Source organism: Exophiala mesophila, assembly GCF_000836275.1.
Source record: "Exophiala mesophila strain CBS 40295 unplaced genomic scaffold supercont1.3, whole genome shotgun sequence".
Taxonomy (NCBI): domain Eukaryota; kingdom Fungi; phylum Ascomycota; class Eurotiomycetes; order Chaetothyriales; family Herpotrichiellaceae; genus Exophiala; species Exophiala mesophila.
This window is the reverse complement of record NW_015622506.1, coordinates 3,413,884-3,436,452: the sequence shown is the minus strand read 5'-3', so window position 1 is coordinate 3,436,452 and position 22,569 is coordinate 3,413,884. Positions and strand designations below refer to the sequence as shown.

At 50.1% G+C, this 22,569-nt stretch overlaps 4 protein-coding genes across 4 annotated transcripts; 1 reads left to right on the top strand and 3 right to left on the bottom strand.

Annotated features, from left to right (window-relative positions):
* The first annotated feature begins 1,007 nt into the window (after positions 1-1,007).
* PV10_04771 (uncharacterized protein) lies at positions 1,008-2,968 on the top strand. The gene has a single exon (XM_016369351.1). The coding sequence runs from the start codon at positions 1,187-1,189 to the stop codon at positions 2,297-2,299; it is 1,113 nt and encodes a 370-aa protein (XP_016225139.1). The 5' UTR covers positions 1,008-1,186; the 3' UTR covers positions 2,300-2,968.
* Positions 2,969-3,057: 89 nt separating this feature from the next.
* Positions 3,058-5,746, bottom strand: PV10_04770 (uncharacterized protein). The gene has a single exon (XM_016369350.1). It carries the CDS (start codon positions 5,060-5,062, stop codon positions 3,923-3,925), a length of 1,140 nt encoding a protein of 379 aa, XP_016225138.1. The 5' UTR covers positions 5,063-5,746; the 3' UTR covers positions 3,058-3,922.
* Positions 5,747-13,599: 7,853 nt separating this feature from the next.
* Positions 13,600-16,637, bottom strand: PV10_04769 (uncharacterized protein). The gene is made up of 2 exons (XM_016369349.1): positions 16,228-16,637; positions 13,600-16,172 (listed from the first exon to the last, which is right to left on the bottom strand). Exons 1-2 carry the CDS (start codon positions 16,522-16,524, stop codon positions 13,776-13,778), a joined length of 2,694 nt encoding a protein of 897 aa, XP_016225137.1. The 5' UTR covers positions 16,525-16,637; the 3' UTR covers positions 13,600-13,775.
* A 2,272-nt stretch (positions 16,638-18,909) lies between these two features.
* PV10_04768 (uncharacterized protein) lies at positions 18,910-21,044 on the bottom strand. Its single transcript, XM_016369348.1, has one exon. The coding sequence runs from the start codon at positions 20,356-20,358 to the stop codon at positions 19,576-19,578; it is 783 nt and encodes a 260-aa protein (XP_016225136.1). The 5' UTR covers positions 20,359-21,044; the 3' UTR covers positions 18,910-19,575.
* Between the last annotated feature and the right edge of the window lie 1,525 nt (positions 21,045-22,569).

The window sequence follows — 22,569 nt, the reverse complement described above, 5'->3', positions numbered from 1 at the left end:
CTCGAATGTCAAAAGACATTGGTGGTGGTGCTGGTTGCTAGGACTGGGGCACAGCGGTCGCGGTCGAGATGGGCCGAAGGCTATTCGTCATACTGGGATTAGATTATACCATAGCAAAATTTTGGCCAGCACCACAAGGTGACATTGAGAAGAAAATTCGGCTCTAAGGACAGGCGATATCGGTACCATCAGACGACCTCGAGCATGTTCAAGGGTTGATGCATGTCCGTGATACCTTTCGTATGTCTCACTCGCACTCACTGGATGCTTAGCTTCGAGATTGAGCTTGTCGTGCTTGTCCGGGCGGACCAAGAAGTCTTAGCCAACATGGAATTTCAAAGTAATTATGAGGTCAGGCATACTCCCAAGATTTGTGGCTTTGACTCAGACTTTCCTAGCTTACAGAAGTGCTGAGACTGTTGTGGGTGGTCTTACATTGTTGACGGTGTTGCCCAGGAATATCACCGATGGCGCAATCGTTGGCAACGAGGGGCATAGAGAGCAGTCTTCTGAGAGACAGTGTCGACTTTGGCGACGTAGATATGACGAAGATCTATTACTAGGTACTTTTAGGGCAAAGAAGAGAATATGACGAGATGAGCGTATAAGTATAAGGCACTTCCATATCAAAGGCATCAATGAAGAGACAGGTTACTAACGGTCGTTCAGTATTACAGCCTTAGGCCCCTCGGCCCCCGGGCTAGGGGGGAAAAGGCATACCAGCAGTCCGAGAAGCCCCCGGCCCTTGACCTCGAAACACGCCCCTCGGCCCCCGACTCAGAACCCAGGCGATTTCTATGGGGGACTGACTCGCCAAGTCAAGCTGTCGGGTCGGAGGATCTTTGGTCCTGGGACATTATAAAGTACCTAGGTATGGAGAACCAACTGCAACCGCGGCAGCGCCCGGCCAATCTGCACAGAACATTGCAGGTGGTTAATATCATCATCAAGCCTTAGACATTCAGCACCAAATGCCCTCCTTCCTCGATCTTGACAACAATCTGCCACAATATCTCATTGCAGCTTCCATCTTGCGCCGTTCACTAGTCTCGACCACTCTTCCTCTACAAACTCCCATCACTCAAACAAACTCATCAACACCCTTCCGTACTGGTCACAATCCTACGATCCTCAGATCCGTCTGCCACCCCTCCCTCTCCGACATCCCCATCCTCCACCATCAACCATGTCTACCCTCGCAGCCTTCCGAGAATGGGAGGCCCAAAATAACATCATCACCATCGACCCTACCGAAAATTCTCTTTACGATCTCCCTGACTCTGAGGCTTACAGAGCTCTGCAAAATGCTGCACCATGGAAAAAAGACCCCAACTATTTCACCTCAGTCCGCATTTCCGCCCTCGCTCTACTCAAGATGACCACACATGCTCGTTCCGGCGGCAGCATTGAGATCATGGGTTTGATGATTGGCTATATTTCTGGCAAATCACTCGTCATTACCGACGCCTTTAGACTCCCCGTCGAAGGCACAGAGACGAGAGTGAACGCACAGGCTGACGCCGACGAATACATGGTCAACTTTGGCATCGCAGCTCGAGATCGCGGTGGTCAGTTGGAAAATGCTGTAGGATGGTACCATTCTCATCCAGGCTACGGCTGCTGGCTCTCTGGGATTGATGTCAATACTCAGATGACCCATCAGATGGTCAATGATCCATTTGTTGCGGTTGTCATTGATCCTGACCGCACCGTCTCTGCGGGAAAGGTCGAGATAGGTGCCTTTAGGACATATACCGAGAGCCAGCGTCCCACAAATAAACAATTTACTGACGACAGTGACGACTTTCAAGCCATCCCCACTGGTAAGATTGAGGACTTTGGAGCTCACGCCAATTCATACTATGCCCTTGAAGTCCAACATTACAAATCCACCCTCGACTCTCACCTATTGGGCCTGCTCTGGAATAAATACTGGACCTCCACCATCTCTCAATCTCCACTCTTCACCAACCGTGGCTACTCCAACAAGCAGATTGCCGACCATGCAGTGAAAATCCATGAAGCCGCAAAGAGACAAAAGGCTGGCACCACCATCAGTCGTCAGCAACCAGAACTCGCCGGCAACGGTGAGACAAATTTCAAAGTGGTGCGGGATGGTTCCTTGGAAAAGGTCATTAGAGGAGGCAGCAAGATTGCAGGAGAAGAAGCCGCAGGTTTACTGGCAAGCGACGTCAAGAAACAACTGTTCTGGGGGGTAGTCCAAGAAGCAAGATCAAAGACAGGGCAATCACAAGCCACCGCAGCGGGCACTAGTGCGTCGGTGAGCAATGGCGGGTGATCTGTTGCTTTCACCACAAAATCAACGATACTGCACCCGATCTGATGACTTGATACCACCATCCATGCACTGGCCAAGGCCATTGCATCCCACAGGATCCTCCAAAATTGACACCTTTAAAGCATCTGACCAGCGTCCGCACCCAAAGGAGGACGAGTTGTGCTCATCATGTCATGATTGACACACTTGAGGCATCAAGTCAGGTCACGGGAAATGATCCTACGCTTTAGGTCAGGCCACTGTCGCGATGCTGCAACAACCACCACAACTGAATTGGCGACATTGTCTTGAAGATGTGAGTCACGGTGGTCTGCTCATATTCTAGAGAGCTTTGAATCTCAGATGCATCACCATATTCTCCGCCGTTTAGAATACGAAGGGGCCACTGCCATACCATGCTATGCCATACCCATGAACACATGTCTTACTTGAAGCAGTTTGCCTCTTCAGTCCGCGTCTGGACTTGGTAACACTCACAGAGCAGTCACCTTGTACTCAAGTGGACGACATGTCGGTGGCCTGGTTCCAAAACACTTGTCTCGTATATCCCCCACTCACAACGCATTGGTACGGTCGGTGAGGGGTGGGAGATATGTGAGGATGAGATATAGACAGAGATAGATACCCACATGCACAAAATAGACAAGCGGCGAATCAATCAATGTTCAGATGACTCGACATAACGTGAATCCCAAGTTTGCACGTTCCCACGCGTACAGAAGCTACATACACTCAGAACCATCAAATGAGCCATATACTGGGTTGGTCTAAGAATGATCATTGACTGGGAATACACGCGTATTCAGTGCTTCCCAACATTGTGTGGCTACTTAGGCATTTGGCTGGCGAGATCAAAAGGAAACTTAATTGAGATCCCTCATTCCCTGGAAACTTCACAATCCCATTCTTCCTCTCGTGTTCCCCCAGGTTTCCCATCACCGATTCAAGACGCAGGAGACTGACTCACATGGCCAATAATGGCTCTGCGGATCGATTTGACTTCCATCTTGATGGGTTTAGTATGGTGGTGTTTGGTTGTTTGGTTGTTGTAGTTGGCCGATTCTCATGTGTCGAAAATCAAGGCAAATAGATACACCTCTCATCGCTCAAATCGCTCACTCCCGTCCTCCCAGATTGACTGATTCCCATCGGCCCCGCGCTCCATCCCATCCCGAGAGAGCCCCCTTCCCAATATCTCAAAATATCCCCCCAGTAAAGGAAATCCAGCGGCCGTGACAGTCTCGTGCACATTTCTTCTTCACTCTCCATTCATAAAATTCTGCTTGATTGGCTTATTCAAGATCCCGGAGCGGTATGTCCGGTCTCGTAGCCGTTGATCCATTGGTCTGGGGTGCGGAGTTGTTCAAGATGTCATCTTGACATGCGGTGGCACGCGTCATCGGCCACTCGAGTCTCCGCCCGCCAACCAAATATTCCATATCCTTGGTGCAGGAGCTTCCCATACTCGCACCGTATGCTTTCTTTTGTATTATAGTCAAGAACTCGCTAATGTGCAGGAAACCAATGCCGACAAAATGACAATGAAAACGCTAAGATGTAACAAATGATGGTGATGTTGTTGTTGCTGCTGTTGTTGTTGATGGTGACGATAAGGGCCTTGTATCAGGCTCGAGTTCTCGCCATACGGAACGACGTCACGTCGACTAGAAAGTCCTCTGGGTCACTGTCATCATCGACTTCGATGTCATCGGCGACCAAGAGCGGAGGCTCTGCATGTGAACCGATATCTGGAGCACTGAAAAAGCCTGGCCTCGATAGCTTATGACCAAGTGAATGAGGCATGCCTGGAAGAGAGCCAACCCCGAGTTTCGGGGTATGAAGCACATCTAAAGACGGTCGGGTCGAGAGTGTGGCGTCAGAGTCACTCCCGCGGGGGAAATCCGACAGTGATAAATCGAGGGCCTCGGACTGGGACTGTTGTGTGGCTTCGAACTTACTCAACACTTCAGCCGTGGACTTGACCCTCACGTGTAGATCCTTGAGTTTTTGCTTGAGTATATCCATCTCCGTTTGGCAATCTCCGTCTCGAAGAAACTGATGTGCAGCAACCTCACAAAGAGACTGGATGGATTCAAGTTCTTTGTCAACCTGAAGGAAAGTGGCCTCGTGATTAGTCACTTCTTGTTCGGACGAAGGTTCCGTCTTTTGCTTGCCCGGTAACGCCGACGTACTCCGTGACTTGTTGTCGTCCAGGGTATTGAAGTCTCTCACCAAAGTCCGTGTCAGTCGAGGGAGTTGGAATCCACGAGCGGCGACAAGGGAATTTTTGCCCTTGCGCAGGTTGTTGCGGCCGTTGCCCACCAGTCGGACCAAGGCGTCCAAGTGCTCTTGCATAAATCCGTCATAGTACACCACGACTTGGTTTTTGTTCCTGAACTTCTGGGGTCCGGAGGCTGCAGAGCGGATGACGGATCCTGGCTTTCTCTTCCTTCGGGCTTGTGCATACAAATATTTATTTCCGGCTTCAAAGGGATCGATTTCGACTCGGTCGAGGGACGACGAAGAAGAGCTGACGGACTCAGGGCGATCAATGGCTTTTCCATCGCCATTGTTGAGTGAAGCAAGAGACGGTGTCTTTTTCCTTTTCGGTCGGATCTGATTGACTAAACGAGCATATTCAGCAACAAATTCGGTGTTTTTAACGTGAGCCCGGTAGGCCAAAGTGTTGACCTCTCTCTGCCAGTTTGGAATATTTTCGACGAGGTAGACAAAGCTCGAATGAGCACTCATAATTTGAGCCATGGTGGAGGCAGCGAGAGCTTTGATCGATTATTCTGTCAAAGACCTTTCGAATGTCCGGACTAAGACATGACCTGTGTAAAATCTGGGATCGGTGAGAGGCCGAATGCAATGGGGTAACCAAAGAAGTCGATAATCTGGTCTGCAGGATTGGATATTAAGAGGGAGGTAAGGTTTAAAGAGAATGCGGTGAAGATCTTGGTGATGTAAGGACGATGATCGACTCCAAGACAGATGCCGATGAAGTGCCAATCGTCAGAAAGGACCGATCCAAACAGGCAGGGTTCGTAGGGTTTGAAGATTCAAGGATGATGGGTTGAAGATGCTCGGTGTGGTGTGAGATAGAGGATTCGTCGAAACCACAGGCGGGTAGGGTAACGAGACTGGGTAGGGTTTTCGAGGTGGAGTGTGCGGAGGAAGGATGGAGGACGTAAGTGAGGTTGAGACAAAGATGAGGAGGGAGGGAGAAATCTGAAAGATGGTGGAAAGGAAGCGGTGTCTAGATCTGGGGCTGCCCGCTGTCACAGGAATAAGCCAGCGTGAAGTCTTGCGAGGAGCATAGAGTTTCCAATAAAAGCCGATGATGGACAAATGGGAGGAGATTTGAGTAAGGCGGTGGAAGTAGATGTAACGGCCAGGTTGAGTTGGACTTAGTGAAGAGGCAGGGTCGGGGGGTGATCATTGATCAATCAAGCCAGAACAAAAGTTGGTCTTTGAAAGTGCGGGTGGGGAGGAAGTCGAGGGGGGATGCTTAACAACGCAGCCGGCCGGCGTTGGTATCGGTCCGGGAGTAGAGGTCCAGAGAGGATGAGAGGGAAAATGAAGGCCCTGGGATGCCCAGTGCAATAATGAATTCAAACTACTGGTCAGTGGGCGGAGATGGACCACATCGTACGTAAAGTGACCTTGAGCGACCCTGGTACATTAGAACGGTCGATAGAGAAGGAAGAACCGTTGACCAGTGGACCTGAGGGACCTGACCTTGTTCGAGCCGGGGGTGGCCTCGTAACACATGACTGGCGCAAAGAGTCACACTGGTGCGTGCGTTGATGCGATGCACGCAAGTCCAAGTGCATCGCCTGTCGCCTGTCCTGTCGTGCCTGTGCCTATGCACGCTTCACAATTTGGAGGGTGGGAGTCATGTCCAGGTACCAGGGTATGCCTAAACTGGTGGCCGTGGGGCTGCACCTACACTGGAGCTAGCCTCTAGCGGGGCGCCTCTAGGGCCGATGAGGCCCCCATCGGCGCTCGATGCCTGACAGGTGGACGCTACTGGGTCCGTCGGCGGGATCCTCCGGCTATGCCTCACAATTCTCGATCACAATCTCTTGTTAAACTTCCACTGTCGTTTGGCTACAGCCGCAGGTGAGCACAGGCCATGGCTCTTGAGTGTGCCGCCCAGAACTGAAGGTCGAGCCGAAATACACATCACTATTATCACTCACCTGTTTGTACTTGGCTAGGGGAAAGTGCAACCCAGAGGATGCTTGGTGGCATGGCAAAGGTGGCATTTTTCATGCTCAGTCGGAACGACCAGGGTCCTTGGAAGCACGAGGGGGCTTCTCAGCCATCAGACTGGGGATCGACCTGATCGTCTCTAAACAGAGAACCACACTGGTAGGTGTAACTGTGGGAACATTTCTGGCTGGTCAAGTCAGAGATTGAGAAGCCCCGCGAAAACACAGGATTGGAGGACAGAGTTGCGTTGGCATATTGTGGGCGGGGGTCTATGCCTACGCGGTCCTGGCCACACGCACATGATTTAATTCCTACAGTTGCTGTACATACAGGCTGTGGTTGCGTTGTCCATCGCTGCTCCATTGACCTGCCGATGAGGACCAAGCGACATGTCCATCAAGACTCTGTTTGGTGCAGAATGAACTGTGTGCTCACGTGCCTGCTGCAAGTCACTTTCCTGCCTGACATGCTCTCTCAATGAGACGGGGCCAAGCATTGACTTGACTTCCGAATTCAGGCATTATCCAAGTTCTTACGCAGCTTGGCGGGGGCTTTGAGCTAGTCACGAGTCTCTAACCACTGCTACTGATTTGGCCTGGAAGTACCTCAATCTGAGATCGAACTTGATTTCATATGGCAATGTTGATCGTTCTATCCCAGAGCCCACTTTCTGGCGTGAACTACCGTACGGCCCGCAGCTTGTTTCAAGCAATAGCTGTTGAACACTGGCAAGACTGTATGTACAAGCACTGGTTTCCAGACGGCAAGGTCTATCTGGGCTGGCCGGATACTTCAATCAACGAAATGTCAAACTGCTAACAAACAACGGATACAATCTGGACTGGAAGCAGCCCTTAAGTCAGCTTTGCCCTATACTTTTAGCTGTTATTTCTCAATGCTCGAGGGTTCGTGACGTTTGCGGAACGAGTTGCAGAATCCTTCATGCAGATTTTGACATCCCTGCCAACTTCGGATAGAAGCGATAGGTCGATTACGCACATGTGTCACACCCAGTCTGAGCCAGCTGGGGGTAAGAGGGCAATCTCAGAACCCCAAGGAAAAGACCGAGTAAGAATAGACAATCATGGATGCCATGACCGAATGGCAAACACGCTTCATGTTGATCCATGAGTTTCATCTATTGCATAAAGACCAAACCATGGCGGTCAGGTGAATGGTGATGGAATTATCTGAGGCCTCTCGAAACGTCAGAACGAGGCGGGGCTTGTCTCTCAGACAATGCAGGGTCACACGTCAAGAGTCATCACGACAGCAGTCGAGTCGACAGCCACCTCCATCGAATGTGATGCCATACAGTAGCATGTACCTGTGCTCTGCTTCACTGACACATGTTTGACTTGGCAGCTACCAGTTGTACTGCTACAGCCAACGAATCCCACAGATATACAATATCCAAGCCTCGGACCGAGTTATTAACTAAGCACAGTATAATAAATGTATGATCAACGGGCACAGCCCGGATCCAGGTGGATGAGGGACATTCCGTTTGGCCAAGGAGATCGGCCGCTTTACCCTTCTCACAGAAGAAACCCGAGTGGGATACCCCTTGGGAGAGACATTTGCAATAATGGACAAAGGAATCCCCCATCATCGCGCCGTTTGGCCTACTCAGGGATTCGGTGACTGGCAGTAGTGGGTGGGTGGAACCCTTTCCAGGCGCCGCGTCAAAGACTTGAAGTGTGAACCTTGTGCAGACCTCCCCCCTCGAGAGGCCTCCACCTTCTCCAAGCCAGCGATAGTCGCCGATCCTTGCGTCTCTTCGCAAGCCACAAAACTTCCACTCTGGCTCCTGTACATCGGCCCTAAAATATGCACCTCATCATGGTAGTAGAAGCGCACGTTGTTGCATCGTGTGTCTAAAGTCGATGTGACAGTCGACAGATGCATGGAAATGGAATGTTTCATCCAGATCATGTGTCAGAAAAGAGAAGCAGTTGCAAAGAACCCAGCAATGGGACAAATGACTACTCAGTAGGCTACCAGCAGTGGAGGGATGGGCCGAGGGGCCAATAGCTCGGCAATTTGGGCGGCTATATTTTCTGTAGCAGGCATAGGCTGCTGTAGCAAGTACTTTCTGTGACCCCGTGGCCTAGCCAACGCAAACGACAGCCAAGTCACGGTAGTAAAGCTTTCATCTCGGCTTTGCTTCAAAGATGCTCCATTTGAACCAGACGAGGCCATTGCTTGCGTGAACAGGCACCAGCGTGGGGGTTTCAAACAACCGCGTAGATTTTGGAAGGAAGTAAATCAGCTAGGGGTGCCTCTGGAGTGCTAGAGTACCCAATTTAGGCCTCTTTGACGCCTGGAGGATACTTAAAGGTCGGACTTAACGCTGGACAGAGAGTGCGTACGGAGTCTGCGTAGCATGGTCCGCGGAGCACAGGCGAGCCACTGGCGGCCACGTGGACCAAGGGAACAGCCGTCATTCTCAATCGCCCAGCAGGGATTAATCTTTCGCATCAGATTTGTGGCTTGGACCAATCTCTCCTCCACCCCGTCCACCATCGTGCTAGGTATCTATTTATCAACTAGATCCTTACAGCCCTGTAGAGGTGGATGCAATATTGTGTTTGTACTTGAGGGAGTTCGACTGGAGTATTCGACATGTGAAGCCCCATTTGTTGAATTGTCATGTTCAGTAATGATTGCTTGGTTGATGTCGATTCTGATTAACGACCTTTTTGACTGCGTCACTGGCAGATAGAATAACCTTCAGACTGTTCCCAGTAGGGGAAGTCACAAAAAGTATATGTTGGATAATTGAGAGCTCTGAGAAGAACACTGACATTGCTCATAGAGAGCACAGTCCACCGTCTTGCTGATGCTCCTCTTTCTAGGCTGCCATCGACTATCTGTGCGTATCCTCCAGAACAATCTATCCCTTCCATTACTGGCGCACGCACAATGTTTGGGGGCACCGGGGGAGCCGGGCAGCCACCGTGCCTCTCTCTAGCCTCGCCTGACCTCCACCCCCATCGGCTTGCTCCAGCGCCCCCGAGGCCGTTTCGCTCATTAGATCGAACGAAGCCTTACCCTGCTGCATGCCTACCTACCTAGGGAGGTAGGTAGCTAGTGCCTACGCATGGTGCCTAGTGCCTCCCTTTGAGCCACTGCGTGCCTGCCCCTCAGCCGCCAGTCGGCTTACAGTAAAAAAGTCACCTTTCCAAGCTCAAGATCCCTACCGATTTTCGGTAGTCAATCTCGTCCAATCCCTGCTCTGATTATGACAAGCGGGGACTCGGGGACCTGGTGGGGAGCAGATCCCCATTAGGCATTCGCACTACCCAGCTACGGCCGTTAACAAACCTGGGGGTTTCTGAGGTCTGAGCAATGAGCATGCGTGCCGCCCATGGATGAATGAAAGCTGCCTTGTTATTTTTGACAAGCAGGGTCATGGCGATCATTCAGGTACTGCCAGTGCTGACAACGTCGTCGAGAACAGTTGTTCGATGTTCTTGGCTATACCAACAGTACCCCAATCACTACCATCGGTATGCCTGTAGTACGTAGGTAAGGTAGTTTTCAGCTGCTCCAAACCTGCCACGGCGTGCACGGTCTACCCCCATTTTGTATCCACATATCTCAATTGTGTTGTTGCAAGTCTTTGTCAAAAGATCTGGCTCTGCTGATCATTGCAGATCAAAAGTCACATTCCGCCCTATCACCAATTGTCCATGATTGACCTAGAGCGAACCGATTCAGCAATCATGGTAAACAGTTTTGGTGATGGACGCTGAAGGTGAAACGATGATCATGCCAAAATTGGGCAAAATTTCAGTCACACCAAGAAACCCGCGACACCTCCCCCATTTATTATCAAGATGGTTGTGCGATATGTACTACTGTGGGGGGAGTCTTGCTGCTGCTGACTACAGCACACCAGTCTCATCTTGATTGTCCGTAGCCATTAGCCTATTCCAAAACGCGGCGCTCCTTGTCAACAGGTGCATTTGCGAGGGTCTTTCTTCTTGGGGGGTGATTGCGGCTTGCATTACCGACAGTCGGCAAGTAGACTTGAAATCCCCTGGCCAGTCAAACAAAGGCACAAATCACACATCACATCTACCGATCGTTCCGTCCCGGTCCGCGTTCAACTTTGTCCAACTGCACAAGACCAAATCAGGGTCAATGAAGCAATCCACAAGTTCTTTTCCAGGCCCCCATTCTTGATGTGAATTTGGCATGGATCAATTCTCTAATGCTCACTTCAAAGCAACCGAGAGACACGCCCGACTGCAGAGACTGCATGAAATCACCGGCCCCAGCATATTTGTTAATATTATGGTGTGCATTGGCGGGGATATGGGTCGGATTTCAAGACTGCTCTTTCTCCAAACAAGTCGCGTATGCGCAGTACATTGTTTCGAATGCCGAGATGTTCGAAGTTCGTGATTCGAGTCGTGACTTGAACATCTGACCTACCATAGTAAGTCGGCTTCACTATTAGTGGACGTGTGCTATTTTGAACAATGGGGCAAATTTCGAGGCGAGCTGTTCAACCACCTGGTAGCCATGTGTCAACAGGTCAGGGCTTCTGTCACGAAAAAGGGAGTACTATGCTCGTTGATATCGGATCCGAAAGGGATGCACTGTAAGCTTGAGCCATACGCGATTCCAGAAGACAATCTTGCTCCAACACCAGTCGTGATTTCCGTCAGGTCATCAGGACAAAGCATGGCCATGACTTCGTCTTGGGGATTTCGTTCAACTATGAGTCAAACAGTCAGTTGGCGTTGATTCGCCATCGCAGAAGCCTATAATGCAAGCCCCTCATGGTCACAGGTAAGTAAAGGCGCACATTGCAAAGGAGTCTTGTTTGCTCATTGGTGGGTTCGTGGGGAGATGTTGGTGAGCAGCAGCGCAGAATGACAGGAAATGTCTCACATCCAGCACGATTTGAATGTTCTTGTTGCTTTGCATTGGAGTTCCCGTTTCTACCACGGCAGAGACAGCACCAGGGAAAGGTGCAGATCGAGCCACGGGCCTCGCGCCACGAGCCACGGGACACCACGTGGGTGGCCGTTCTGCATGAGCGCAATTCGTAACGCCGTACCATCCTCTTAGGGGCATTCAAGGAAACTTATCCTGGGATCAATGCATCCGCAGTCTTTCAGTGACAACACTGGCGTCGCGCAGCACGTATCCGATCTCTCGACATGGGCACGAGCCGGTCACTCGCTCAAAGGATGATAGGACGACTGGCAAACAGACGCAAAGAACTGAGAAGGTACCTGAAAGGTAGGGAAGGAAGAGGAACTGCGATGGCTTCTCGAAACCATCGAGATGTGTCGGGACATGCTGCGCCGTGCTTGTCCCAAGAGTGCCTGGATGTCTACAAATGTGTCAGCTGTACCAATAACCTGATTCCCACCGAAATGCCTCGAAGTATGACGCTATCCCCCGTGACAAGATGAGCGCCGAGCCATGGCGAAGAGCAAATACTAGTGACATGGAAAATATCGGGTCGTTGGCATTTTCCGAAGCAGTTCAGGACGTAGTAGTGTCTTCAGCAACAGAATAAAATGGACATAATCTTGTCAAATTCTTAGGACTCAAGACGATCGGGAGATTTGATTGGAATCGAGGAACGATGAGGCTCTCTACAGTGCGTCATTGGGGAAAATCCAAGAGCGCCATTAGATGGTGCCAAGACACTTAGGTGTGGCTCAAAGTGGCGTCACTCACCATTACACGACGTCGCTGGCTCTAAAGCCACCTGTCAAGCCACAACATCAGAGCCTCGCGACGTCATATTACACTTTTGCGACATCAACTCCAGAAAACTGCTGACGAGTCTTTTGCTCCTTGGCACACGATTTCCCTGGTAATAGCATCCTACCAGGTCTATATCGGGAGCTTGGATCGTCCCTTGCTCGTATCAAAATTTCCAGGGCTGACCTCATCTCTTGTAGACAAGACTGGCGTGACCGGATCTCTCGTGCCGGCTCGCATGGCCAGGTGGGTAATTGGTATGATGCCATAGAACTCAAGAACAGGACCCCCATCATGTCATATCGATTGAAGATATAAATCTGTCTCTTCCATCTTTAGTCTGATTCTTTCCATCCCATATACTATACCCATCGCGAAACTGTACTTGATATACAAATATCAAATCTATACAACCCCCAACACCTAACAAACCCTATATCAACCTTCCAACATGACGACCAGACAATCATCCAGCGTAAGTCTTTTACCACCTTACTGTCGCGCACACTAGCGACAACTCATGTAGTGCTAGCATCCGACTAACAGTCTCTCTCGATAGGGCAACGTCTGCCTTTACTTCCTCGCCATCTTCCTACCCTTCGTCGCAGTGCTGCTACGTGACGGATGCGGTGCCAACTTCTTCATCAACATCCTTCTGTGCGTGCTAGGCTGGATTCCTGGCGTCATTCACGCATGGTACATCATCTCGCGGCGTGAGACGGTGCGAACCACAAAGACTCATCGCACCGGTGGTCGTGGTGGTCGACCAGTCATGCAGCAGAGGCGGAGATACTAGACACGAGGTCATTGCATGGGAGAGAAGACGGAAGAGAATGAGCATGAGCATGCCTGTCAGTGACGGCTGATGCTTCAAAATCATCACAAGCGACACCGACAACCAACAACCCAGCGCCGACACCGACAGCATCAACAGCAACAGCAACAGCAGCGTGAATATTTATTTCACCCTTATGAGACACGCCTTGTTTTGTCAACGAACCTGTTATCAATATTTGACAATGTTGAGTTTTGTATCATTATTCTCATCATGTATCAGTAATAACAACAGATTCTCATTGTGTTAGCAAGTAATCTATCAGTCCTCTTTTTGACCTTTCGTGTTATGCATTGGCCAAAACATCTCACAGATCACTGTGAAGACTTAGGTTACCTTTTTATCTCCCTTTCGTAACAATCTACTGAAGTAAGTAGTATCTAGATCAACTTCTTACCTTCAAAGCCGATAACTGCGGTTGTAAAATGTCCCGCACTGCCAAGTGCAATGTCTTCAAAGGCTTAGAGCTCTTCTAGTACTATCACTGCCGGTAACGACTGTTGATATCTGGACGTGTCAAGTGATTAAAATCGATTTCCATTGGGTATCAATAACAGAATCTTGATGTATGATCATAATCCATCCACACGAGAGACGACACATGCAATATCACGCCATCATTCAATATGGAAGGGTGCTCTCTCTCCATTATTATATTACCACCACCACTGAGGTCTCACTCATATTCTTTCAATAATAGATCTTTTCCTCATAAACCGGAGGCCGTCCACCGGTTGCTTCCTCATCCCAGACAATCTTGCCCTTGTCGGTGAAGTAAGCACCCTCGTCGGTCATGGGAGTCACTTTGTTGGTATGTGAGCATTCTTGTCTTGAAACTCCCATCTCGTCACGAGGAACCCACAGCAGAGGCGCTGCTGCGTTGACCGCTGGGTGTTGATATGCATCCCTCTCCACTTCTCGAGCATATCGAATCTCTCCAAAGTCCTGTGGCACTAATTTGCGCAGTTCTGCGTAACTGCAGTAAATATCTGGACGGAGAAATTTCTTGATGAAGCCAATCTTGACATCTTCGAGTCCACCGCTTTTCTTTGCCTTCTGTGAATCTTCGGCCGCAGTCTTTTCCGACAACTCTCCTCTCGTTGCCGGGCCAGCCAAGTCTGCTTCCGCCGCATTTGCATCGGCTGACAACAACGCCAGTTCTTCGGCCTCTAGAGACTTTGGGAGGTAGTGGACAAGTGGGGTGATCGCATTTGTAAGAGAGATATGGTACAAGATCATGGCGACGAGAAAGATGACCATCAAAATCAGCGGACCTGCTGCAGCTCGAATGCCGAAAAGGCCAATGAGACAAATGACCGACAGATAGCAGCCGACCAGAGTGTGCTGAAGAGCCTTGGCATAAACAAGTCCTTTGGTGTCGATAACGGAACTGTCAACGAACAGGAGGTTGTATCGATACGCAAAGTAAAACAGTCCAAGACCAATTGTCGCAAACCCCATCATCAAAGGCGCAATCGCTGAGTAGGCGATAGAAATAACAGTCATCAGCTCGATGATAGGGAATACGCTTCCCCATCCAATTGACTCCAAGCCGGACCATCGATTGTACATTTTGCGAGGGGTATTGTCGAGAATCGTGGATAGTGCGGTGAAGACAATTAGACCGACAATGCGAAGCAATTCTCCAGACGAGAAAATCAACCCCTGAAGGATGAAGTAGGAGATGTAAAAGTTGGAGGCCAAGGGCAAGTTCTGGGCTAGTAGCGTGGTAATGGAACCAGGATCTCTGATAACCTGCGGTACTGCAGCGCTGGCAGCGCTGGTCAAGGTGGTGACGAGGAAGACTTGAATGACTTGAAACCAAAAGAAAGACTCATGGCATCGGAGTTCAACCATGGACAAAGTAGCCTTTCCGGCAACCTTGCCCATGAATCGCATGATGGCCGGGACCAAACTCATGAGAAGAGACAACATGATGACAGGTAACAGATTAGTGATGACACCCAAAATAACGTCGGGGCAGTTGTTGATGAAGCTCAGGAATGGCGCGACTCTGGTCAAATATGAGATCTGCGAAACGGAGCCAACAAAAGCGACGGGGATAGACCAGAAGATGACCAGAGCGGTAATAAAAGCAAGCGAGCCAAAGTTGCGAAGAGTCTGTGTTTTCCAGGTGATGCCCAGATTGGACCATATGACATCCTCAGGGCTGAGGCCGACGATTCGAGGAGCCATATGAAGAGGCTGGTGGTGAGCAACTCTTTGAAAGGCGGCTTGAGCTTGTGTCTGGGTCCAGAACTCGACAAAAACGGCATTCTTCGGAGGTGCATCACCGGCACGATAGCGAGTCTGATCGGCCTCGATGAGCGGATTCAGTCGTGCGATTTCCTCGCGACACCAATTAATGGTGTCTACTTTTTTGCCAATCAAGAACTTCAAGCGATGAGTGGGACGATCCTTGGGAGAAATCCAGCGTGCGGCGGCCGAGCCAGATTCGCTGCCGTATTCAGGATCTTCATCATACCTCTGGGCCTGACTGTCTTGAACATTTTGGGCATCTTTGTTGTCTTTGTTTTCCTTGAGAGACTTGAGGCGAGCATCGTTGGCAAGTTTGATCAATTTTGTCTCAGCGGCCTCCAGTTTCAGAGCGATCTTCATGCGCTCTTCGACGCGGTCTGGCAACTCCTTAGCATCTGATGCAACCCAAACATTCTTCAGTTCATCGCCGAACATGCGGCGGATCTTATTCTCATCGGCATACTCGGTGGGAACGGCCTGGAACAGAACTGTGCGAGAGGAGATGCGCGACGCATAGAGAGGCGATAGGAGGTAGGCTTGTCGAAGGTTGATGAAGTAGATAGATTCCCTCGTCACCATGAAGAAGACAAAACCAATGAAAATCCAGGCGACGAAGACATGGGCGAAATAGCGATTTTTATCCTCGACATTGGCAAAGGTGAGGATGTCGAGTTGTACTTTACCACCACCGCCAGTGGCATTGACGGGGAACAGAATGGGCCAGGTGATGAGGCAGCCAACGAGGCAGATGACAACGGATAGCTTGAGGTAGCGAAGCAGGAAATAACCATCAAGAGAGTTGTGCTGGAGGACGAATTCGTCGGGGATCTATCAAATGCGTGGTTAGGGTGGATAATGACTATGCCAGGGGTTGTGGGCATACTTTTCTCATGAAGGGGATCCAGCCCAACAGAGAGTTGGGAGCAGCGGGTGTCCTTTCCTGGGGCAGTAAGGCTCCCAAGTATGTTCTTGGGGCATATTGTCTGGGAAATCTAGTCCGCAGGAGAAGGAATGTGGCAAAGTAAGCGACAGAAATGAGGAGAGTGGGCACGAGTGTCGTGACGAGGCCAGATAGCGAGGGAGAACCTCCTCTAGACGAGCCAATATTTTGATCGTCGTTGGCGTCGGTGCTCAAGGACTGACGAACAGCCAGGAGCGCGTGGGCGCGAAACCCATCCATGTCTTTGGGTATGATTTCCCAGCAAAGGGACTGCCCAAAGGTTGGGTTGAAAGGATAGGCAAGACGACGACAAATTGGTGGTCAAGGCGCGTGTGTCTGAGGGTGGGAGGGTGGGAGGGAGAACGACTGTGGAGCTGGGATGCGTCCCTTTATCAAAGAAGGAAAAGGCTAGATCTGGTGTATGCTGAAATCTCGAATCGATGGCAAAGTTTTGGACGGTGTTGTCGGAGGTTAGAGAGTGGCTGCAACGAATGTTGGAACATAGACGGTGAACAAGTGGTTTTGTTCCATATTTACCCCATGTTGGTGGTGGCTCTGACACTTGCCAGTTCAAGTTTCACGAGCCAAGTTTGCGTATCAACGAGTCGGTCCAAATGCCAGATGACGATGACCTGCAGGGCTTAGCGAGCCTTGATCGGTCCTTGCCAGCTGAGACTCGATAGGGCGCGAAAGGACGCGACAGCAAAAGAGATGGAGTCACGAGTGTCGATTGAGGACTACTACAGAGTACTACTGATTAACGGTGGATCCAAGATGGTCCACTTGTGACAGTCAACTAGCCTGATGCTCCTTTGATTGCTCGAGCTTGTGCCTGAATGACAGCCATTTGGGTATTATTATTTGTTTTTTGGGGGCGATCAGAGGTCTGGATTGGTATTCGTAGGCGCTATCAGTGTTAGGTTAGAGGGCTTTTGGGGGTGGTTTGATGTGCAGCTTGTTGGCACAGTTTGCTGGTATGCAGTCGTCTGGTTAGAGAACCTAAGATTTCTAGGCTCCACGTCCTCTAATCCTTGCCCACCTGCAGCGGGCCTTGTCATCTTTTTCCTCCATAGGAAACTGGATTTCACCAACAACTTCTACAGACTACGGAGTATACATATATAGCTGAGTATGGCAACATTCCTTTTCTATTGTTTTCTAGAACAACAGGCTGTCGGTCAACCGCAGCAATGTATACAAACACGTCTATTATTGAAAGACGCGATACGATGTCTCGAGGAGTCAGACCGTAGAAGATGAAATTGAGTTTGCGACGGCAGGGCCCCTTGGGCGTCGTCGAGCCCCTCCCAATGTACGTAAGGGTCCCTCAGATTGGTCCTCTAATCCTCAGCCTTGAAGCCTCGGCGAATTGAATAAGTACGCGTGTGCATCTGATGATCACGTTCATGTGCACGGCCTCGAAGGCGACACGTTGGAATCAAGGATGCCGTTTTCCCATCATTGATAAAGTTTAGATAATGCAAGCTCATTCTCATTCACTCGTCTTCTTGTGAATGATCGCAGCTTTCGATTGCAAGTTCAACTAAGTACGCTGGTTGAGTGCACCATACCTAATTTTTCACTACTCCTGCAAAACAAATCTCCCAATGGCGTTTAGGTAGGTGGCTCTGGCGCCTTCGGCCCACGCCGGCGTCGATTTTCCGCGCTTTCGGGCACCAAACTTGTTGGCAGTCTCCTAGGCCCTGAACCTTAAAGAGAAGCCCAAATGGCAACTGGACACATACTCACACTTGGGCGTCGAGATGGATTCACACAAGCTGAAGTGATCTCCTCGTCGGCCTTGGCGATCAATGCCGGTAACTTACGAGTCCCTGAAGATTTATGAGGACTATGGAGTATATAGTAGTAAAAGGCTTCGAACTCGAGGTCCCGGCAAGCAAACCGGAAAATCAGCGTGCTTTTCGGAGAATCACCACGTGGCTCCGTGAATCCAGTACAAGAGTGACGATTTTCCCAGCTCGTTGAAAGTCGCCATGAGACGGAGATTTTCATTATGCTGATCAAAGATGGTTCACGTATATACTTATCATTTAATAGAATCGATTCATCGCATTACTATACGTACTTTTTGAACTTTTGATTGATAGGATTGATACTTTGTGCCTAAACCCCCGAAATACCCGGCATCCTCACGGTTGCATCTCCAAAGCCATATTCAGTAGACGACACGACGATTACTACTACAACAATGTTTCCACCCATTTGACTCAAATCCCTTTCCTTATTGTTCTGAGAACAACAGACCATTGACCTCGTGTCTACCCATGGCTAGCAGGCGTGCCAGGATTTTCATGCCCTATCCTATGCACGTGCATCTTCACTGTGTGATCCGCCGTCAGGTACCACGCCACACGCGCACTGGCCATTGGTGCAACGAACCAGTAGGTATCGGTTGGGGAAAATTTCAGTTCTCAACTTTCCTCACCGAGGACAAGATCATCGTTCGCCTTCCCGCTCTCGCTGCTCATTGACTATTGATTCCGCCTGGGACTCGAATTTAAGTTCAGAATGGGATCAGAGCTACGCGGTGGCTGAGATGACATGTCTGTGCGCAGCGTGGATGAATGACCCGAGCACTCATGTCAAGGATAAGAATGATTGTGGCGTCAAACTCCTCTCAGAATTACGCATGTGGACTTTCTCGTCAAAATTATAGAACAAGTCAAGAAAGGACATCAAACGGCATTAATGAAGAGAAAAACGTCTCCTTGTGCCTTTACTATCAATCAGGATTCGAATGATGGGATGGCTCTGTTTGTTCTATCGAAATGTCGTGAGCAAACACAAAGATACCGGCACCAATTGAAATAGCCCCATGTCTCATTTTGTCGTGCAAGGTAGGTGTAGAACTCGATCAGTACACTTCACATCAAAACCCCCTGCAGATGTCTTCCTCAGCATCCCACCGCTGCCACCCAGATGGTGATCAAATCAGTTGGCACGGCATCATCGTCAATTAGTGGAACATCTCCCAAGTCGAACAGGTGACCAGTCACAGACTCGACCCGTTGTTCGAGAGATTACCCTCATATACCAGCACACGCCAAAAGCTCTCTCCGCCATCTTGAGCGGGTTCTCCCCGCGCATTCAAGAGGGGTGTCCTCACATAGAACAAAGAAAGAAATGTTGTAAGGATACACCCATAAAATGCAGGGTTCCGTTTGTCCGCTATGTCTCAACGCCACCTTCCCGTCAGGAAGAAATCGCCAAAGTGCCCTTAATGCTCCCCAGTCGTTACAGTCGTGAATCTCGCAAAGAGCTTGATCTTGTTCAGATCCACGGCTTGGCCAGTGAAGTGAGCTTGTCCTCGAAGATACCGCCGTATAACTCGGCGATTTCGTCCAAGTAATCCTCCACACCAAACTTGCACAGACCCTTGTCCATGATTTCTCGTTCTTCTTCATCCATCATTCTCGCAGTGGCGCCGAACTCTTCAGCAATCTCGTTGACTTGAGCCAACTCCCTTCCGAACGGGTGGTTGGGATCTGTTGACCTGTTGAAGATATCCGCACTGTTGCGAGCTGGTTTGTTGAGAGTAGTGGGAGGAGGCGACATTCGCTGAATTGACTTTTTCCGCGACAACTCAACATGTGCCTTTTTGGAGTGTGAAGGCGAACGTTGTGGAACTGTCGGTGTGTCGAGGACAGATGGCGAGGCGATGGAGGGTAGGACGGGTGGTGAAGTTTTGGAATCAAAGAAAGACTTGATTTCGTCATTGGAAGGGGTCATGGGTGTAGCAGGTCCACTGCTCTCGATTGAGGAAGCGTCACTTCCTGCGTTGGTGAGGAAACTTCGATCGATGGTTGAGAAATCGGAGTCGAAGTTGGAGTTGATCGAGCCAGTCGAGGAACCAGACATGGATCGAATATCGGGGGCGTTCAATGCTTGTACATTGGTGGTCGAGATGAGTTCTGTCGGGAGCGAAATCTGATTGCGATTGATGGTACCCGGGGCATACTTGACGGACAAGCCGCCTTGGAAGGACGACTGATCAACGCTGCGTTTGTTACGCCTGGTGAAGGCTCGGGCAAGCGCCATTGTAGAGTTGGACATGACTCAATTCTAGACGAAGAGTGTGTAGAATCTCGATGTAGTGGTCTGGAGAGTCTGTGCCCAATCAACGCCCAACTTAGACTGCCGTGTAACAATGGGGTATAGATTGAAGTAGGGTCGTTTGCCTGAGGTTCGACGTGCCTAGTCGACCGGAATGTAGTGTTGGTTGTAGAATGGAAGTTTTAGTTGGTCAAGGGAGTGTCAATGCGGGACGCAGTCCACGCAAAATGTGAAGGATCGGAGAGGTTGGAATGGTCAAGTTGGATGTAGTTCTGAAGGAGAGAATGGCTTCGCAGAGCCAGCCAACACACGGGTGAATGGAGGACGCCGAGGTGCGGCTACAGGACGAATCGACCGTCGTGTTAAGGAAAGTGTGCGTGTGATTGTTGGTTGGAAGAGAAGCTGAAAAGAAAAGAGCGGACGGATTGGTGGTCAAATGAGAGACTTTTCCTTGCCTGCAGAAGAAGGTGTGATTTGACGGGATGGATGTGTTGGGACAAAGTTGTATGGAAGGATAGACATGCAAGCTGCACCGTGACAGGAGCGAGGATCAAAGGTACACACGCAGGGGCGAGGGAGGGTGGAATCCAGAATCGCGCTGGAGAAGCGTTCCCTGAACTCTAACTAGAAGATGGTCTACGGAGTAGACAAAGTAGACCGAGATTTTTGAAGATTGGAGCCTTTGGGGGGACGGGAACCAGACGAGGCGAATGGAAAAGACTGCGGGCTGGCGCGTATACCTACGGAACAAGTACAGATGGATTGTTGGGTGGAGAGGCAAAGAGGATAGCGGATGGGCTGCTGGATGCCTACTGGGTACCTACTGGCCTTCACTGACCAGGATCCGCGAGGTCAATCCGTTAAAGGTTGCCCTCCATCGGGACTTTTGCCCACTCAGATCGACGCCCAAGCTCACATGAAGCAGCGGCGTGACAGTTTTCATGCAGGGAGTCGATTGTCACCCGTCTATCCCTGTCCCGTGCCTGAGGTTCTTTACCTAGCTGGTCCTAGTCTACGGCCCAAGGGTCTCTATTCGGGACTCTAACGCGTTTGCCTCCCATGATTATTTGCCCATGCCACGTTCCAGGGGATGGATGCACATGCCCTCGGCTTTTACAGGACTTGACCTGGCCAGTCGCAGCCGCCAAATTGTCTGTGTAGCCGCCAATCCCTTGTCCTTCTGGTAGGGAATTTGCTCGCTTTTCAACATGAAACGCCCTTAGAACATAAGCACTTGGCCATCACAAACCACATCAGGCAACACGGCAAATCAACTGGTCCCCTCGCATGCCTCGCAAACCTATGTCACGCGCCTCTTCAAACTTCCAATGTCGCCAGCTCGCTGTGTGATCGTCATACGCATGACATGATGGCTCTCCATCCCCACGGTTCACCACTGTCCGGAGGCTAGAAGCGAGTTCCGCGGCCGTGGCGAAGCTGTAACAAGAAGCGACAGTGACAGCGTCACAGACCAGAAGACTGACCTGCCATGATCGTCAAGACTTGCCATGCATAGCCTATCATGATTGTACTGTAGTTGACTGGACACAATGATTCAAGTTTCTCAACCGGAAGACTCCTGCAATCAATTGCGGCCATGATGGCCATGTCGAAGTCTATAGAGAACATCTCCACGATTGGCTGCGTCTTTGTATGGAGTACCGTGTACGAAGTCAGGGACTGCTTGCAGATGGATCGATTCCGCTTTTGGCATGAGAGCACTTGAAAATCAGGTACAATTACAACAGCATATGTACCGTATATCATCACGCCGCTCGTTCCAGGATCACATAGTGACCCAGTTCTACATTCGTACCTGACCTTTGACCATTCGCGCTTTCGTACTGCAGAACTAAGTACCTACAGGACATACTTCTCTCCATCAGGACCCAGAATTGTCCTACACCCAAAACCAGTCATGTTACATATGTACAGATGACATGCGTAAAATATGCAGAGGTTGCAGAGTCTTCTCCTTTCATGTATCACAACGCTTGTCACTTTCGATCTGGACTGCAGTACCGTGATGCATGAGTGTGGCAATCGGCCCCTCTGCCCCTCAAAAGGGAGACAGCCATACGTACCCGTATATCCATACTACTCCGTAACGTCGCTGTGTCCCATCCTTATCATCTCGTGCGTAGAACCTTCTCATCACTATCTCAGGGGTTCTTTCGTCAGAGCCCACGATTGCGGGGTTTATCGACTTCT

Bases quoted from the DNA above. Each gene is read 5' to 3' on its own strand.
- PV10_04770 (XM_016369350.1), bottom strand. From the start codon at position 5,062: ATGGCTCAAATTATGAGTGCTCATTCGAGCTTTGTCTACCTCGTCGAA.
- PV10_04769 (XM_016369349.1), bottom strand. From the start codon at position 16,524: ATGGATGGGTTTCGCGCCCACGCGCTCCTGGCTGTTCGTCAGTCCTTG. The intron at 16,173-16,227 runs GTATGCCCACAA...CGCATTTGATAG, and splicing joins GGATCCCCTTCATGAGAAAA to ATCCCCGACGAATTCGTCCT.
- PV10_04771 (XM_016369351.1), top strand. From the start codon at position 1,187: ATGTCTACCCTCGCAGCCTTCCGAGAATGGGAGGCCCAAAATAACATC.
- PV10_04768 (XM_016369348.1), bottom strand. From the start codon at position 20,358: ATGTCCAACTCTACAATGGCGCTTGCCCGAGCCTTCACCAGGCGTAAC.